Source organism: Ctenopharyngodon idella, chromosome 21 (assembly GCF_019924925.1).
Source record: "Ctenopharyngodon idella isolate HZGC_01 chromosome 21, HZGC01, whole genome shotgun sequence".
NCBI classification, from domain to species: domain Eukaryota; kingdom Metazoa; phylum Chordata; class Actinopteri; order Cypriniformes; family Xenocyprididae; genus Ctenopharyngodon; species Ctenopharyngodon idella.
The window spans coordinates 9,011,602-9,030,918 of record NC_067240.1 but is presented as its reverse complement, the minus strand read 5'-3'; the positions used below and the strand labels follow the sequence as shown (position 1 = coordinate 9,030,918).

At 37.7% G+C, this 19,317-nt stretch overlaps 1 protein-coding gene across 1 annotated transcript in view; it reads left to right on the top strand.

Moving 5' to 3' along the window:
• si:ch211-196i2.1 (collagen alpha-1(I) chain) overlaps positions 1-19,317 on the top strand; it is a 70,146-nt gene that overhangs the window by 6,363 nt on the left and 44,466 nt on the right. Inside the window, exons 2-4 of the mRNA XM_051876933.1 lie at positions 14,514-14,658; positions 16,060-16,218; positions 17,232-17,427. Of these exons, the coding sequence (XP_051732893.1) occupies positions 14,514-14,658; positions 16,060-16,218; positions 17,232-17,427 (500 nt within the window). The remainder of the gene's footprint in view (positions 1-14,513; positions 14,659-16,059; positions 16,219-17,231; positions 17,428-19,317) is intronic.

Below are 19,317 nucleotides of genomic sequence, written 5' to 3'. Positions count from 1 at the left end.
TGATAGAACTACACATGCTCTCCATTGTTGTCTCTCATTTTCTTCACAAAAGTAACATTCTCTTTTGTTAAACAGATATGAAAGCTTCAGTGGCTTCCCGCATCCAGTCGGGAAAAAAAAAAAAAAAAAAACATAACTCAGGCATCCAAGGAAAACACCCGGTGTGACTTAGAAGTAGTGCCTGTCTGCTGGATGGCTGACAAGAGCAGGCCTGCTGTAGATTTGGACCTAATGGAGCTCTTGGCACGGTTTTGCCTTGGGCCAAACCTTAAAACTATCACAATATTCAAATTTATCTTTAAAAAAAAGTGGGTATCTGTAACTAGAATAGCAGCCCCAACATCCCTGCTTGTATTCTGCACTGAAATGTATGCCAGATGAGTTCATGCTGTTCATGAGCACTTAAACACACACTCATGTATTGGACTATTCAGCCGACAACACAACCTGTTTCTACTGGCACACACTGGGGTCCATTGACCTGTGGGCACTATGAATGACATCACCACAAACCAATTTGTGAAAATAAATATCCTGTTGGAACATATGGGCCAAATATGGGCTGTTTAAAGTCTGTTTATAATCTTTGTAGAACCACTGGTGGGTAATTAGCAAGCATTATAATGTGAAGCTGTTAATGCATTGTTTCATTTTGGGATACTTATTTTTGTAGCGTGTAGCGCACAACAATCTGTAGCCATGACTGACACAACATAGCATTCATACTTTCATACTTCATTGCTAAACTATAATATTTGTTGTTGACTACAGATTATAAAGAGGTTTAGTGTCTTTTTGAGATTCATGACTAATGGCTGCTGTTTGAATTATGACAAGCAAGAGAAATGGCATCATAACAAATGATGATAAAACCATCTTGGCTGTCAGCATTTTTTTTTTTTTTCTCATCTTTTTTGGTCTTTTCTTATTTGTGACTTGTCAAATCTCTCTGCTTGACTAATCTTGAATAATGACAGGCTTTCAGGTGGAAACTGAGGTCAGCTATCTTGAATCAAATCGTCCGGTTCTGAAGCTCTGACACATTTGTCACAGAGAAATTAACTATTTGTTTTTTCTTTCTTTCTTTCTTTGAAGCTTGTTTTGAAAATCTTCAAGATGATATCATTTGAACGAGAGATTCAACTCACTGACTCAATCCAGGACAGTCAAAGAGTTAGTTCACCCAAAAATGAAATTTCTGTCATTAATTTCTCACCCTCATGTCGTTCCAAACCTGTAAGACCTTCGTTCATCTTCAGAACACAAATTAAGGATATTTTCAATGAAATACGAGAGTTTTTTTTTTTTTATCCCCCATAGAAAGCAACATAATTACCACATTCGAGGTCCAGAAAAGTAGTAAAGACAATGTTGAAATAGTCAACGTGACTGCAGTGGTTCAACCTTAATGTTAGAGTCGGCGTTCTGGCCGTAGAACCCAGAAGCTTGCACTGTTTACTACGTCAACAGAGTCTGACAGGGGAGAGAAGAATTTGTTGAATAAAGTCATTATTTTTGTTTTGTTTTTGCACACAAAAAGTATTCTCATCGTTAAGGTTTATTAAGGTTGAACCACTGTAGTCACGTTGACTATTTTAATGATGTCTTTACTACTTGGACCTTAAATGTGGTAATTATGTTGCTTTCTATGGGGAATAAAAAAAAAAAAAACTCTCGGATTTCATTAAAAATATCTTAATTTGTGTTCTGAAGATTAATTAAGGTCCTGGAACAACATGAAGGTGAGTACTTAAAGACAGAAATTTCATTTTTGGGTGAACTAACCCTTTAACTACTTGCTGTGACTTTATATGATATTGAATAGCCCTGTCCTCATTATACAATAGATTAGCTTTAGATAAACTGTGTGTTTTAATGTGTGCATCTCAGCTGGATCACGATTTGATTATATGTGGTTCTGTTGTCTTTCTTATAATACCTTCCAAACACACTTTAAAGACATAAAATCATTTATTAAACGCAATCTACTAAAGGACAAAATTTTTTTTAATACTTCACTAAACACAAACACATTCAGCCCTTTTAAACAGTCACATCCCCAAGCAGATAAGCAAGGTGTGAGTATTCATTCACAAGCCATTGTAACTCTGAATATTCATTTGTTGTGAAGACAAGCTGGACCTCATCTCCATTAAATTGGGAAGTGTGGACTTTAGTCAGCGTAGATGCCATTTTTAATTTGATTCATAAGAAGGGATTTTTTTTAAATAAAAATGAAAAATAAGTAAGAAAATGTTGGCTTATTTCTTAGCAAAACATATCTATGACACCTTTTTTTTTATTATTAATGAACACCGTAAAGGATTAGCCTACATTGTGTGTGTGCCCATGTCATACGATGAGGGCATGTGTTGTTTCAGTCATAACATCATATTTCACTCTGTGAACAGTTTACCATGACGTATGTGTCTTCAGACTGCGAGTGGGTTGTGGTCTTATATCAGGCTGTGTGTTATTGTTTCTGACCAGTTTAAAGCCTGTCAATGCACAGATGCTGTGGTCAAGAGAGATGTTCACCTCCCAGCTGGTCCAGGTTCTTGGTCTCTGAAAGTCTAGCCTGAAGTCTGGCTTTGGTGGGGGGCAGTCTTAGCCCAGCCTGTAGGGTGCACGGTAAAACCCTGTAAAAATTTTACAAGAGCTTTTTACAAGACAATAAAAAGCCATGTTGTAGCAATTTCTGGTGTTGTCTTGCCCTTTTAGTGGCCTTTTATGTGATAAGGTTGACCCCTATGTCACGGAAACGCAACATTTGTTGAGAACAAAGTGGATTGTGGATTCATTGGAGTTGTTAGTGTTATCTCCAACATTGAAGTTCAGTCCGTTTCAGAGAGCCGCTAGACTTTGAGCGTGAACTTGATGTTGCCTCTGTAACTTAATCTTTACAGTCTGGCTGGAATGTGATGTAAAATAAAATAACATAGTGATGTCCTTGATGGTCCTCAAAATGGAGTTGAGCATTATATTGTAGGTCTCCTTATACTTATTGGCTTTTTATGTTTTTTTTAAACTGTAACGCTATAATTTTGTGTCTTTTCCATCAATTCACTCTGCCTCATAGGTTTATGCATGTTCACACAAATACCCCATCACCAAAGATGTTTATCTTGGACCTTCCAACATCTCATGATTATGCATTATTAAATTAAAATAAAATAATTTTCCCATCTTTGCTTCAAAATATTGATGAGTATGTCTGCAGCTGTATATTTTTCGAAGTAAAAATGGATCTAAAATAAGCATCTCAAACAATTTTCCAAGTCTGCCCGCCAAACCTCAACAAAGGTCTTTTGCTGAGTTACGCAACATAGCTCATGTTAGGATCTGTACTGTTTTCCAAAGCTTCGTATAGATTGTAGAAGGGGAGCTACATAAATATTCCTCAAATTGCTTTCTAGGGGAAAAAATGATTAGTTGGCTCATGTTCAAAATAGAGGCATGGGCTTGTCCTAAAAATGATGGATCTCCTTAAATGATTCCCAAAGTAGCTGTCAGTCTGTTTGTTTTAGTTTAGTTTGATGAAGTGGTTCATGTTAGATCACAAACTCAATCACATCTATAGGTCTTTGAATATGAATGAGATCATGCTGACAATGATCATTTATTCTGGAAGATTCCTACAAATAAAACTAAACATAAAAACAAAATTGCAAATTACGGATCTGAAAACCTAGCCATCTGATGAATATGATGTTTTCGTGATGTGAACGCTGGCATTCTGTAATGTTTTCTGTGCAGTGTTTGTGCTGGCATTGTTCAGTCTCTTTCAGACGTTCTCAAGGTTTCTGCTCAGCTTGTAACAGGCGTCTGTAGCATCAGGGGTCTGCTGCGAACGTGTTCTCTGTTTTTCTCATCTGGTGCAGAACACAGGTTACAAGCAGTCACCCCCTGACCTACAGATGAACACCGCTCCCTCTCATGGGCTTTCACACTTTCTCAAATGCACACACATGCACGGGGTGATTTTCATTTTCATACCCGAACTTCACCACAAAACACATTTCTATATGTATTTGTATTTAGTTAAAACAGTATTTATGATCAGTCCTTTAATTTAAGTTCAAAATGGCACAATGTGACACCTGTAGTAGTTGGTTTACATTTCTCAAAAGTACTGGATTGCTGAAAAGAATATAAACACGTAGGGCTGGACAGTATGTAAGGGCTACATAATGTGAAGTTGTGTTAGTACTCAGATAATAAAAAATATTTTTATTTGTTAAAGTCAAGTTAAAAGTACAGTATGTAATATTGACAGCTAGCAGTTGAAATGGGTACTGCAGTCCAAATTCAAAACATTGGAGAGAGTTGTTTCCCCCACCCCCTATTCCTCAGACTCGACGCTCACGGGTTGCCAGATTCGGGACACGCAATTGACAATGGCTTGGTGAGGAAACTTACACACTGTAAGTTGATGAGTTGATTTAGCCACGTTTTAATATGCTCCCATTCATAGAGATTTTTAGATGGATGCCGAGGCTTTTTAGTTAGGGTAGAATCTGCGATCTCTGACCCAGTTTGTTTGCTGGCTTCCTTGGCTGCAAAATGCTGTGTTTTCCACAAACTGGCAACCTGGAAAGTCAAAATACTATTGGGGAGATTGGCAGTGGCTGGGATCACATAGACCAAAACAAAAGCAGACATATATTACACATATTTCAAAGTAAAATAATGGGCTGTAGCATTGTTTTTTAGAGAAATGAGTACGGTCAAAAAATTAAATACTTTTAAATACTTTTTTGGTTATTTACTTTTTTGTAAATAATTTACTTTCTTTCTGTACGTTATACAAGTTGTGATGCCTAGATTCACTTGTAGCATACAAACTATCTTAATTTTATTCTTGGAGTCTTTATAATTTTGGCCATTTAACATTTATCTTCGATAATATGTAGATAATTATCTGTATTGGCCATAATTTCAACATTAGTGCATCATTAAGAAGTTCACTTCATTCCAGGTATTTTAGTTAATAGTTTATTGAAAAACAAACCTTAGTACATGAACATATAAAAAAAAAATTGGGATTTATTTTCCAGAAAATAATCTGAAAATAATATAAATTTATGAATTTTTGACACTGAACATAACATTTTTAAAGTCCCAGTCAGGTTTGTCACTTGTATTTGCAGCGCGTTTCTGTATTTGGGTCTGTTGTGAACTTTTGCAGGGTGTTTCTGTACTTGGTTGTGTTTTGAGTATTTACAGCACATGTGTTGTCAAACTCATGAAGACGTTTTCTTAATATGCTGGTGTTTTGTTTTTTTTGTTTTTTTTTTGCATGTGTTTTCTTCAGTTGCAGTAAGTTGAGTTCTCTCGGCCACCGTACCACGTGTCAAAGTGCAGTTAAAAATACCGCAAGTATGTCTTGCATACCAGCAGTGGGAGCTATAGCAGACATTAGTGTAAATGGTCAATTTACAATGAGTTTTCTCTTTCAGGTCAACTACTGTAAGAAAAAAAGATTCTTGGTCAACCAGCTTCACCACAAAGACCACCTTGGTCAACCAACATTTTTTTTTTTCTTCCGCTGGTGAATGACTATACAGCATGGCTGTTCTTGTCCACCAGCAAGAACAAAATTCATGCTGGTCTATGGGGGACTTTACAGCAGAGTAGAGTATGTTTCTAGCCTTAGACTTTCTTGAGATTACAGTAGACACATGATTTTTACGGTTGGATAGCTGCTACAAAGACAATGTTTGACATGGATATTTGACAACCGGCTAACACACCATAACATGCTAGACAGAGATGTCTGACCTCAACCACAATGCATATTAACTTGTGATTACCTCTATTCAGGTTTACAGTAAACCATGGCGAATTTGACCTGGAGCAATTTCAGTCATCTGCCTCCTGTTATTGTCTGCAGATGAGTATTCACAAATGTCCATTTTGAGACAGACATGTATTGACTGGCTCTACATACATCCTTTTTTCTGCTGTTGTGCCTTTCATGGTTTTGGGCATTACATTTTAGACAGCTTAAGTGGAGGGATCAAGTTAACCCAGGGTTATGTCGTGAAAATATGAAAAATGTTTCAAAAGTTGAAAGTTGAAAGTAACTGCTCCTAATATTGAGTTGTAGGAGTTGTATTTTCAGAATGACATACTAGCATACTGCTTATTTTGTGCACTATACTGCATGCAATTGTTATTTTTTATAGTATGCAAAACAAAAACTGTTATGCAATTATGCTACATTGTTGACACATGACCTCAGTGCATTTACAGTTTATTTCAACTAGGACAGTCTCACAAGACAATGTTAAATCCAATATTTAATTTTATGTAAAAAATGTCAGTCCATTGAAATATGTCAAAATGGTGTTTAAAAAAGCACATTTAATATAGCTAAAGATGTATTTGGTTGAACTGCATTGTAGGATCCATTACTAGACAGTGTAGTTGTATAGTGCACATTTTGACAAATGTAGTACTGTAGGTCATTTCTGGCCAAACACATTTCTGGTCCATTGTCTTTCCAAGAGGAAAGGAAATTCCTCATTTGTGCTCATTTGTGCAGCTGTGTATCACCCTACTAGAGAATTGCTCTTATCACTTTTAAACAGCTGAGAATCTTGAGTACTAGCCTACTTCCCAGTTCAGATACTCTGAGTTCACTATCTCTTATATTTTAGGGCAAGAAAGCTGATACTACTTAATGATCCTTTAAGCTCTTGGCAGATGAACCGCTGCACAGCTATTACAAGTAAAGTCTCCTTTCTTACAGTGGGTCTTTTGAGCCTTTGCTCCAGAGTATTCCCTAAGGAGCATGCCTTTTTCTCTGTAGTCAAAGGCTGCCAAGTGCTGTCAATTCAAACCAATCCGAGAAGGTTAAACAGAATTCTAGACATGCCTGATTTAACTCCTAAGACTTAACAAGTCTCTCTGTGTTTTGAAAAGGTTTGCCCCAAAGAAACGCCATCACTGCAGAACACACACTGGATAGCAGTAAAGTTGCTTGATTCCCTCAAATCCTCACTAGTTATCTTTGAGTGCACTTACTTACTATATTCCTTGCTCCAGTAAGTAAGTGGAAGATCATCTTTTACTTTACTGGATGTTTCTTTCCTTTTCTTCTCCCTCGAGTTTGAATTCCCACTGGCACCCAGTAGACAATTTGCTCCCCTATATCCGGGCAGTTACTTACAGCCTGTATCTTTCATTCATTTTCCAGATGAGTGGCAGAAAAATCTGTTAAGGCACGTGTTCTTATTTAGACAGTCCTAATGAGTCCAGCAGGGTCTTCATATATCTTGTATAAAGTGAATATCCCTGGCCCTGCAGCAGGTTAAAGCCATAAAATAACAGATTCCCTGTTAAGATGGCAATCAAGTCATTGGAAATTCAATCTAATGACATTTTCTTATTACTTTTGATTTATTAATATACAAGTACGGGTGATTAGATCCTTCACCTGCTCTGTGGAAGCCGAACATTGGACAGTAACAAATTTATCGAAGTGACCCTATCTTGGGTTGTTAAGATGCAGTGCTCTTCTCATGTGGAGGTCTAGGGGAAGTCTTTAATCACTGATTATTAGTGCCATCCAACCTCAATCTCTTCAGGCTGCCCTACATAATTGGGGTACAGTAATTGAGCTATCCTCTGGCCCTTCCCGTGCCATTAGTGTAATGCGATCCTGTAGGGAAGACGCTGCGGCAGGCGACTCTACTTCCCCCGATAATGGAGCTTCACAGGATCCAGGCGAAAGGGGCCCAGGGTGGATATCAGCTGATAGCCATGTATTACTCCTGGAATCAGCCATTTGGTTCTGGTAGGGCATTTTCGCCAAGGACAGCGCCTGATATGACCTCATATGGGGTGGTTAAGGCTAAATAATCCATTACCTTGGGGTACAGGGTGATGACAGCTTCCATATGCAAGAAGAGTTCTCCCAGGAAATGTAGTTGTGACTTGGGAAAAAGGTTAAGCATATGTCTTTCTACAAAGGCTGATTTTGTTGCATTTAAAATCCCAGTTTTGTTGAAAGATGGTGTAGCAGTGTCTGCTGCTAGATGATTGCTTTTTGATCCACTAACAAGCTCCAGATCCATAAGCTCTATCTGTAGAAGACATTCATGCATGCTATATAAACAAAATCTGTTTTGGATGAGGTTTTGTGTTTTAATATAAGCTAGTGAGCCTTAAAAAATTAATAAAAAACGGCTCTACTAAAATAACTCAAGGGACACATCAGGAAAAATCCAATTGATCGGTTGATTTGCTTTATGGTACTGCCTTGTATAATCGAAAGCATGTAGTGTCCTTTTATGTTCTTTAAAAAATATGATTGACATGAGGTTTTCATAGGCAAGTCAAATGGAGAGTTTTCACAATGATCAAGGGGTGTGATGTCCTGCTTGCTCTGGAGGACTGTATAATATTCTGTATTCAAGTAAAATTGAGTGAAATACCCTGGAAAGCAGCTGTTTTTCTCATTTGATGAAATGTGTGAACCCCATCTCGTAACATGAAAGCAGAACATTTTGGGAATTTTCAACTGGCTTTTATCAGTCATCACGGCAAAGTGTCGTTGTGTCACATGGGATCAATATGACCTCTGACCTCTCACCTGCCTTTCAGAACATGAGCTCTATGTCTGGTTTCTCATCTCCATATCTCCTCTGAGAGTTTTCATGGAGTCTGTATCACAGCCCATCAATCCAGTCTTTTTGAGGCAGTTTTAACTCTCTTTCAGCCACCTGGTAGGTCCAGGTGAAACGACTTCTGGAGCTCAACATCTGCTTGGATGCTTCAACAATCAGAACCTTCTCACAGAAGGTTTATTTTTCACAATTTCTTACTTTTATAGTCTATACTCCTCAGCCTCGCTTTATTGTCCTTAATTTGTTGGTTGCTTTGGTAAATGTAATATTATTCTTATCATTCTGTCTGTTTGTAAGGCCTATAAACCTTCAAACTTTTTTGAACTTTTAAACACCGCTTTATCAAGCAGACATTCTAAGTTTGTCTTCATTGCAATTTCCTTAAATTCAAATTTCAATTCTGCATCCTGTTTGTTTCAAAGTCAGAAATTTAACTGGAATTTAAAAGGCATTTATATTCTAAATTCAACAACAAAGGCAAGCACAGTACATTGTGAGCATGCTACACTTTCTGTTTTGTCTGTAAATTAATCCCCTGCTAAAAATGTTAAAGCTAACAACAAAATAACAAAAATGTGCTCTAATTTGCTCAAGTCTAAAAGCTTGCAGAGGTTTTTGGCTACTTTGTAGTTGTACTGAGTATCAAAGATATTGGCAACTTTACTTTACTTTACTCTACTTGACTACATTTTTGAGCAAGTAAATGTACTTTTTACTCCACTACATTTGTGATGAGTAATGCAATTACACATTACATTTTTCATGGCAGCTAACTTTTTCTGCAGCAGTTTGTTTCTGATATAAAGAAGCGATATCGGCATCTAAGGGCATTGAAGGTACTATATCTTGTGCATTTTGCCTTTACTCACCCAAAACTTATCAACAAGGATACTTGAATGTGAGTGCATTAGCAGGTAGTTGCTGATCACAGATGTTTGATTTATTAGATGAGGAAATGACTGCAGCTGGTGATGAGGCTCAAACCAGCACATACAGTAGACTTTGACTATTTAATTTTACTTAACATTATTTTATTTATCCGCTATATTGACAAGACCGTTTTGAAGGATATTGGTTTACTTATGGCCTTTCTACTTGAGCTCAACTGAGACTTGAGAGTTTGTAGACGTTTAAAAGGTTGTTGTGTCGGCCTTGATTTATTTCAACATTGAGGTGTTCAGTTTTATTTTGATTTTAGAAAATAAACTTAATTTCTCATCTTACAAATCAGTTGTTTCTTATTTTCACTGGCAGTCTCTCAGGACTAGTGGATCTCTGAGCCTACATTCAGCACAAGTAAAATACTTAAGTACTGTTAAAATCAGACACTTTAAGACTTTTACTCAAGTCGTATTGGAATTGGTTACTTGTAACTTGTAGTGGAGTCATTTTCAATGTAAGGTATCAGTACTTTTACTCAAGTATGGTTTTCAGGTACTCTTTACACCTCTGAAAGCTTGACATGCTGTACTAATTCTGTACTAGAGCATCACATCTTGCTTTTATCAGCTAGAGAAGCCCAGACTATGGTGAATGATAAAGAACATTGTTTGCAGATAATGTAGTGGCTCTGTATCTAGTTTTTGCGATCAAAGTTTTGCTTCATGCATGCAGCATGTGACATGATGTAACTTGTGGCTAATTCTGGATTTTATTTAGTGTCTGCACATGCGGTCCATCAACACAATCCCTGAGTGCCAGTGTTATGCGGTGTCTGAACTCTCCTCCCACGTGATACAGACAACCACATCTGGCGCTGTGTATTGGGCTCTTAGGAGAAAAACTAACCTGCTTTCTCAGGATATGCTGAGGAAGATGCTTTACTTCATTTGTTTTGTACCATATGCTACTTTATTGCTATACAGGCATCTCTTATTTGCACATTTAAGCTTTTCTGCAGAAATTTGCCATATTTAAAAGCTTTTTCTGTTTGTTTTTCTTGTAGCACGTATTCTTGAGTAATGAAAGACCTTAGAGGGTTTCATCCTTCTGGTATTTTACTCAAGTGAATTTAAATGGTTGCAATGGGATATTATTTATTTCACCTTCTCATGTAAAGGTTACTGTTTTGCATCAGTCTTGTCATTCATCCTGCTTTTAAACTCTAAGCTGTCTCTGGCTCATGTATTTATGGCTTGACCGTAAGGGTTTTGGTTTTATTCTTTAGGTCACTCCTCGTGCAGCATCCCATTTCAAATGAGCCTACTGAAGGAATCTTCTACCCACTACAAACCATTATGGAAGAGTTATGAGGGAAGAACAGACTTTACTACCAGGGCAGAGCAACTCATTCGTCTGCCTTCAAATTATCTTTCCGTCACATTGTCTCTGGCACATTCTTTCCATGCTTTTTTGTGTCATTCTCTCGTGTTGTTCAATCGTGGCCTCTCCAAGAGGTCCATCCACCTCTGTATTTTGGAAAAGAGCTTGCACATTTCACCACAAATGTTGTTTGTCTCTAAAGAGAGATTCCAACAAGCATGTGTGAATGATCGTGAGGGTCTTCGCTGCAGGGCATGGGCATAGATGAAGGGGCTTTCATTTGAGATGCAGTTGTGGCTTTTGATGCATGTCTTGGAAAAAAATATAGTACTATTATGGCTGGTGAGACTTTACAGAGAAGTTATTATCATATGCCGTAATGACTTACAGAATGCTAAACAATCCTTATTCAAATAGTTCTCTGACATTTGATCAATTATTCTCACATATAGAGATGCTGACAGGAAATGAAACAGTGGTTGCTTGATTGGTACTTTTATAGTTACTTTTAATTGACTGAAACCTTTTTACTACTAAAGCTACTAAAGCTGTATACATGGTACAATTTTTGCTATCGTACGAGCTCGCAGGCGAATATTATTATATATTTTTTTCCTCTCAGGACTGGAGAAATCGCATGGAAATCACGACTCACATTGTGTGAGAGTTATTACAAGCCGAACCGAGTACATTACAAGCACCTCCTGATAATTTTTAAACATGTTTAAAAAAAAAAATCGGGCAGTCGGCCCGATTTTAACCAGCATATAGGCTGTCTCCTCTTGCCAAATCATACACAACCGTGTCACATAGGCAAGATCTATGAATATTATCATAGCTGCAACCCTACAGTATAATACACTGACACACAAATGCATTCTCTAGTTGTTTTTGTTGAAAGGAATGGCTGTGCTTCTTTTTAGCAAATCATTTGAACACTCGTCTTTTTAATTTCTTTCTTTTTTCTATCCGAAGCTATAGTAGCAACATTGAAAGCTCCATTTTCCATGTTTAGTGCGAAAGCTCATGCGATTGCCGCGGCCATGCAGTACAGTTTTGCCATGTACCAGCTGCTTTGACACGATTATCTGATTATCTTACTCGTAACGTGCAATGGCTCACAAACTCCAGAGTGTCCGAACTCGCACAGTGAATGATTTGGTTGAGCCACCTTTTGTTGAATAGCAAAAATGTAACTAAAATTAACAAATATAATGATATTAATATTATAATTTCAAATTTAAATTGAATTTTGATCAAACTCCTCTGTTCTAATTTTATTTTTTATGTTTTTTTATATTTTAATCTTCTATGAATGATATTTGTCGTAGTTTCAAAGCACACTTTTCACACCAACTCTGGCTTGTAATTAATGAACTTTGTCTTTTGTCGGAGTTGGTTTATGTGCCCTGTTATCCACTCTGTTACACATCCATATGGCAGTCGTACGGCTTGCAGACATTATGTGTCCTAGAGGAATGTTCTCCTTAGCGTGGTCCATGCTCTCCCAAACACGGCCACAGAAGTACTGTAGGCCCGAGCCTATGGAGAGTGCTTGACTGATGAGAATGCATCGCTCACAGCCCTTGCAGAAAGTATTCAGACTGTATGCATTGTGTGACCCCTGAATCAATCCCTGTCATAAACACAACTTTGAACATGAGCCGTGTTTTGAAACATGGACACCATGGTGCCCTCAGGATATGGCGGTAGTTTATGAGTGCACACATTTCAAGTAAGAACGCTTTCAGGCGTCTGGTTTATTTTTTGTGTGTGTTGTCATTTCTGTGTCGTCTGAATTTGAGGGAGAATGCATCAGTCATTCTGCTGGAGTGAACTTGGGTAAGAGCCTTTTAACCTTAACCTTTCCTGAAAGCAAGGAGTGTATACTTTCTCTAGTTCTCTTTGTTCTTTCTTCTTCTTCTATATAATCTAAATGAGTGGAATATCCTTGTAGGATCTTTTATTCAAATGTAATTTAAGATGACAGCATCTCAACATCTGGACTGAAGTCATCCGCGCTTTGATGTGAGTGTGATGTCATATCCTCAGTATTTATGGATCTTTTTGTTAGTCTAAAGCAGGTCTTAACCTGAAAATCACTTCTTTTGTTTTCAGACTTTCAGCCAGCAGGCTCAGTTTGTTGATATATCATTGTAAGGACAGGAAGTAAGCCAAAATCTTCTCAGAATATCTGTAAAAATTTCCATTGGATAGCTTGTGTATGGGTTAATATTGTTGGCTAATGGTTCAGAAACAATCATAGTGTTTTGAAAGGTGGATTTTAGTCTATGTCACCAGATAGGGGTCTGCATGTCTGTTTCCAACGTAAATCTGTGACCGATACAGCTTGACTAATATCCATGAATAATTTGACAGCCATTGTGGAATTGACAGGAGTGCAGTATAGAATCTAGCTGAACTGTTATTTTTGAGCAAAAAGAGTATGAGAAAACTGTTGAAATTTCATTTCCGAAATCAAAAAATCTGGTGTAAGTTTGGTGCATGTTCATTTTGCAATGTGGCTGAGGTTGAGTGAGGGAAGAGGGGAATGTGTAATCCTGTTGAAGCAATTACATGTTCCCGGAAAAAGGCTTGCAGCCCTGGTGCAGCACTCGTTACACAGTGTGTAAATCAGCTGTGGTCTGTGTGCATGTTCAGTCATCAGAATCCTCGCTTAACCTGTTGACTTACTTTCTTCCTTGTTAACAGTGTTGGCAGAGGCACTGTTTTTATATATATAGCTTTACATGGTAATTTCACCAATTTTTACATTTAGATTACCTTTTACTCACTTAGGTAATTTTTAAAAACACTAATAATTTAACAATACTGCTAAATGAATTCTTTTGCAGATCTCAAAATGAATATCCACATTTTTTTGAACATTTTTCTGTGTTATTAAGTGGGTCTTTATGTTTAATTATTGGCCTTCTCTTACAACTTTGTCTGTGGTGATGGATCAGTTCTCACAGAGTCAGCTGACTTCACTGCCAGGTGTGTTTCAGACCTGCTCATTGCTTTCTGAGTCACTCACTCTCATTTGATTAAATGCAGCATTCAGCAAGATTTATTTGTCTCATTTTGCACAATACTGCACACTAAATACACACACACGTGAACACAGTATACTCTATAAATTAAGACCTTCAGCGTCCGCAGGAAATGAGCATGTTAAAGAGGGAACTCAATGGTGGGCACTATGGGGGTATGACTGCTCCGTTTAAGACCAGCTGACTTGTTATGACCCTCTAAACATTTAATGAAAGGACTGAACAGGTCTGTTTCTCTGTATGGTGAACTGATTTCCTGAATGACTGCTCTCACACACAGACTTACCACAGAGTTGCTAAGACCTCATCAGAACTAATGATTAATATTGGAAAAATTCACCTACAAAACAGAGCCTTTTGTTTACAGGCTCGTTTCTCATCTGTACCTGCTGTTTTATCCAAAACAGATGTTTCTGGGATCAATTATGCAATTTAGGGTAGACCTACCTAGTCACCCTGTGACTTTCCCACCCTCCTATGTTTCAGCAAAAATGCTGAAGTTTTGTTGAAAATGTGCTTAAATGGACCTAACATTTTTTTCCTCTCACTTTTGATTGTTTGGCAGAAGCAGTAGACCTTCTTGATCATCTGTGGCAAGTGGCTAATCACAGCAATGCATCAGTAACGCATGAAAGTCAAAGATGTCCAGTCCTGCATGTAGGCCAGTACTCCACCCTCTCTATCCCACTACAGCAGGTGTTTGGACACAGGTACGTACAGTCACCAGCCACTGACATAAAAAAAAAAAAAAAAAAAAAAAAATTGTTTTTCAGTTTAGACACTTCAAACTTGGTTTGTACATGCATTATGATTGATACACAATATAACATACACAATTTTGGGTCTTTGCGAGAATATCTACTTGTTTTTTTTATATATATGATGACTTTTTATATGATATTCTTTCTTAAAGGGTTAGTTCACCCAAAAATGAATTCTGTCATTAATTACTCACCCTCATGTCGTTCCAAACTTGTAAGGCCTTCGTTCATCTTCGGAACACAAATTAAGATATTTTTGATGAAATCCGAGAGCTCTGTGCACCCGCATATAGGCGCATATTCCTAACGCGCTCTTTAAATAACAAAACAAATATTGCGCCATTGACTTTAGACCAGGTTTCAGCTGGTCAATGACGTAATCTATTTCAGTTGCCTCAAAATAGTAACGCGCCAACAATGCGCCTGAACACACCTCGTTTTCAGACCAGCACGCCCATGGACGCACAAATGGGTGCAAATGCATTTGCTATTTAAACAACCGTGAAAATGATAACTGTGTCGGGCTGACACTAGCAAAAAACCCTTACGTTGCGCCTTGCGCCGCATTGCGCCGGGTATATGATAGGGCCCTCTGACTCCTCCATAGATAGCAATTTAATTACAGCTGTCAAGGTACAGAAAGGTACTAAAGACATTGTTAAAATTGTCCACATGAATGCAGTGGTTCAACCTTAATTTTATGAATACTTTTTGTGCGCAAAAACAAAACAAAAATAACGACTTTATTCAAAAGTCTCTTCTCTTCTATATCAGTCTCTTATGCAGTTGACGTAGTAAACACAGTGCAGAGCTTCAGTGTTCTACGTCAGAACGCCTACTCATTATTGGCCGGCTCCTGTGTCAGCATCACACACGTGCTCACGTGAACAGTGTCGGCCAATACTGAGCTGGCATTCGGGCATAAACACGGAAGTGCTGCACTGCATTCACTGCGTCAACTGCGTAGGAGACTGACATGGAAGAGAAGAGATTATTGAATAAAGTTGTTATTTTTGTTTTGTTTTTGCGCACAAAAAGTATTCTCGTCACTTCATAACATTAAGGTTGAACCACTGTAGTCACATGGACTATTTTAACAATGTCTTTAGTACCTTTCTGGGCCTTGACAGTGGTAATTAAATTGCTGTCTATGGAGGAGTAAGAGAGCTTTTGGATTTCATCAAAAATATCTTAATTTGTGTTCCAAAGATGAACGAAGGTCATCTTACGGGTTTGGAACGACATGAGGGTAAGTAATTAATGACAGAATTTTCATTTTTTGGTGAACTAATCCTTTAAAACCAGTGTAAGCATGTAATACCAAGCTTTTTTCTCTCATTTCTTTCTCAGGTTTGGTGATGAGTTCAGTTTGCTGTTGCATCTGCGTAGCTCCCAGTCTGAAGACCGCAGTGTGCTGACCTTCCTCTGTCCAGATGGACACATTCTCCTGCAGATCCGCATCAGTGCCTACACCTTCACCTTCATCAGCACCCAACAACGACACTACGAGTGAGTCTTCACTTCAGTGGCATACAGGGAGACTGTTTGGGAAACCTGTTTAAAATTTCATGATTTTATCTTTTGCAGTCCCTGATCTCTGTTCTTATTTATTTATTTAATAATTATTTATTTATAATAATTAATCACAGAAAAAAAACAACACATTTTTCATGACTAGACTACATAATTGGCAATGTTGAATCATTCTGAAATGAGGATTAACAGGGAACCATTTGAAAACTCAATTACTTGGTGGTCTTAACTATTTTGTGGTTCATACTTTGGCCTCAAAGCCGTCATCTTGGCAAGAAACAAAGATAATTAAAAAGACACATCTCAGTGAATCCTGTTATGTAGCCACAGTCTGTTTATTCTACTTCTCCTCTCTTATTTTCTGTTGCTTGCTTTTTAATGTCATTGACCTTCTTTGTTCCTCTTCCATAATGACAAAACCATCCTCATCATCTCCTCATTCTTCATGTCAGTAAAGTATTAGTTTTGGCTAATGGTTAATCTTAAACACAAGCACAGACCCCATCGTTTTGAGGAGCTCTGATATGTTTAATCTAGATTTCTGTGACTTTAGACAAGCCTTACAGTCGAGACATATAAATGAGGCATGGGATTTAACTCACGGCCTCTCAAAACTAATATTTGTATCTGTCGCCTAATTTCACACCTGCAGGACAAAATAAATGGACGTTTTACACTCAAGTTTGACCTGTTTGTGCTTCTCATTCATCATGAGGTGACATAACAATGCCGTAATGTTCTTACTGTGTTCTCATATGGTTTTCTGTTTAGTTTAAGCTTGCATATATGAAAAAAAGTCATGTGTCATTACACAGTCAGGAAGTGTTGTATCTCTGAATGTTTTGCCAGGAAATTTAATGGCTTCTACTTTCCTTGGGTTCTCCTAACTCTCCCTGTTCTCCGGTACTTTAACATGTGATTTGTATAGCCCATCCTGTCAAAAAAACTAAAAGTAGTATGTTCAAAACCTGTCCTCCTGTTGTTCCCAGGTTCCCCGTGGCAGTGCTGTCCGATGGAGGATGGCACCGTGTGGCCGTCAGTGTCTCCTCGGGACGGTTGGCCTTGTATGTGGATTGCTCCATGGTTGAGAGTGTGGACTGGGCCTATAAGGACGGTTTGGGAATATCCACCGATGGCCTGGTTATGGTGGGAGGAATCATTGAGGGGTTTGAGACCCCTTTTGAGGTAAGCTTTCAAACAAAATTTTGTTTTGTGTGGTCCAAACATGCAAGGATGTAGTACCCACTTTGTGTAGGATAAGAATATCCTTCATCTCACCAGCTCTCAGCACATGACGTACTGTAAATACATCTCCAGAACGTTCCCAGTCGGCATTTAAACCCAAAGTCAGTTTTATGGAGGATGAGGGTCTCTCAGCGTATAGGAGTTACTATACCCTAAGCTGAACATCTGCGTTTATACTCATCCAAGATTCCAGATGGATTGGCTGTTGTGTTGCTGTCAAGCAGATAGAAATTTTGTATCTTTTATGTGCAACTCTCTGTTACAATTTACCAGCACGATTTCTTACATAAATAATATCTGCTGAAAAATTGAACAAGTATGATTCAAAAATAGCAAGACATAACATTTCTTTTGCTGGCACTGTTCCATGTAGCACTCATTTATTGAATGTTTTTATTAAATAAAATTATTATAAACTTGATCTTTTCCCTATAGTGCAGGTATCCTAGCTTTAAATCTGAAGTTCCCAATCCATTCATGCATTTTTCATACTGATGGCCATATTTATTCACTGTCGAATATTGCATACTGAGGAAAGGAGTCACTTCTACTACCTTAAACGTGATTGTTGACATTACCGCGGAGACACAAAAATGTTAAACAGACACATATGTGCCAGCTTAAGTGCCAGTTTAACCTGTTTGGCATTAGCTATAATTGACCAATGTGAAGTTAGCGACTGGAGATGTGTTTAGCTGGAGTGTGTACATGGCCAGAGATTATAGATTATAACATTGCAGAACAAGAGACCCACTTTAGGTTGAGGGATAAAAGGCATTTTAGCAGATTTTTTTGGCCTTTTGAAATGGATTTACGCTATGTTATGTTATGTTGTGCTGAAGAACAGGCCTTTTAATGGGGGCTGGGGTATAGTTTAGACAGCTGTGCAAAAAAGTTAAATACCCTTTTTTTGTTGCGTTAGACGGGGAAAGTTAATACAGCATGAAGTCTAGGCTGAGTCTCAGAGAATTACATCATAGAGTCCAAACAAACCATTTACATACTTACACACTGAACTCAGTCATGGGGTAACATGGTGAGACTTAGCATTTTAGCAAATTTCTTGACTTCCATGACAACACTTTGAGAACATTATATTATTTGACGTTAACAGATCTAAACTCATAATTGTTTTATGAAATGGTTGCTAATGAAGACTTAATAAGTTGCATGCTAGGGATGCTCCGATCAGACTTTTTGCAGCCGATAGAGATTACCACTTTTTTTGTCATCATGATCGGCCAACCCCAATCATTCAAGATATATATAAGTAATAATTAAGCTTTGATAAATGTCAGTGTTTTTTTTCCAGATAAGTAATACCACAGACATTATTTACAGTAATGCTATTGATTAAGCAAATAAATAAGCACAACAAATATTCATTTTACAATTAACATTTTAATAGGCCTTTAAAAACAGGGCTTATGCAAAACCCATCCATATTAGGATACTAAACTTATTAAAGAGCCTACAAGACTTCATGTCAAACTGAACATAATTACAACCCATAAGATGTAATTAAACATTGCCCAGTGTGTGACTGATGACAAAAACAAATAGAAACACTGCAACTCCTAAATGAAAAAAATGAGTAGTCTTATACAAAAATGATTACGAATATTATTCAGAAAGTGCTGAGTATTTGTGTTCTTCCTTTCTTCCTACGTACTACTTAAGTTGGTATGGCAGAATTCTCTTCGCTTTTCTGCATTTTGGGGTAGGGGTTGAATGACTTCAGATTTTTTCAAAAGTCAACATTTATGTGATTAAAGTTGAGCCGACGTTGCTTAGTCGATAATAATGAACAAATATAGTGCCGTTCACACA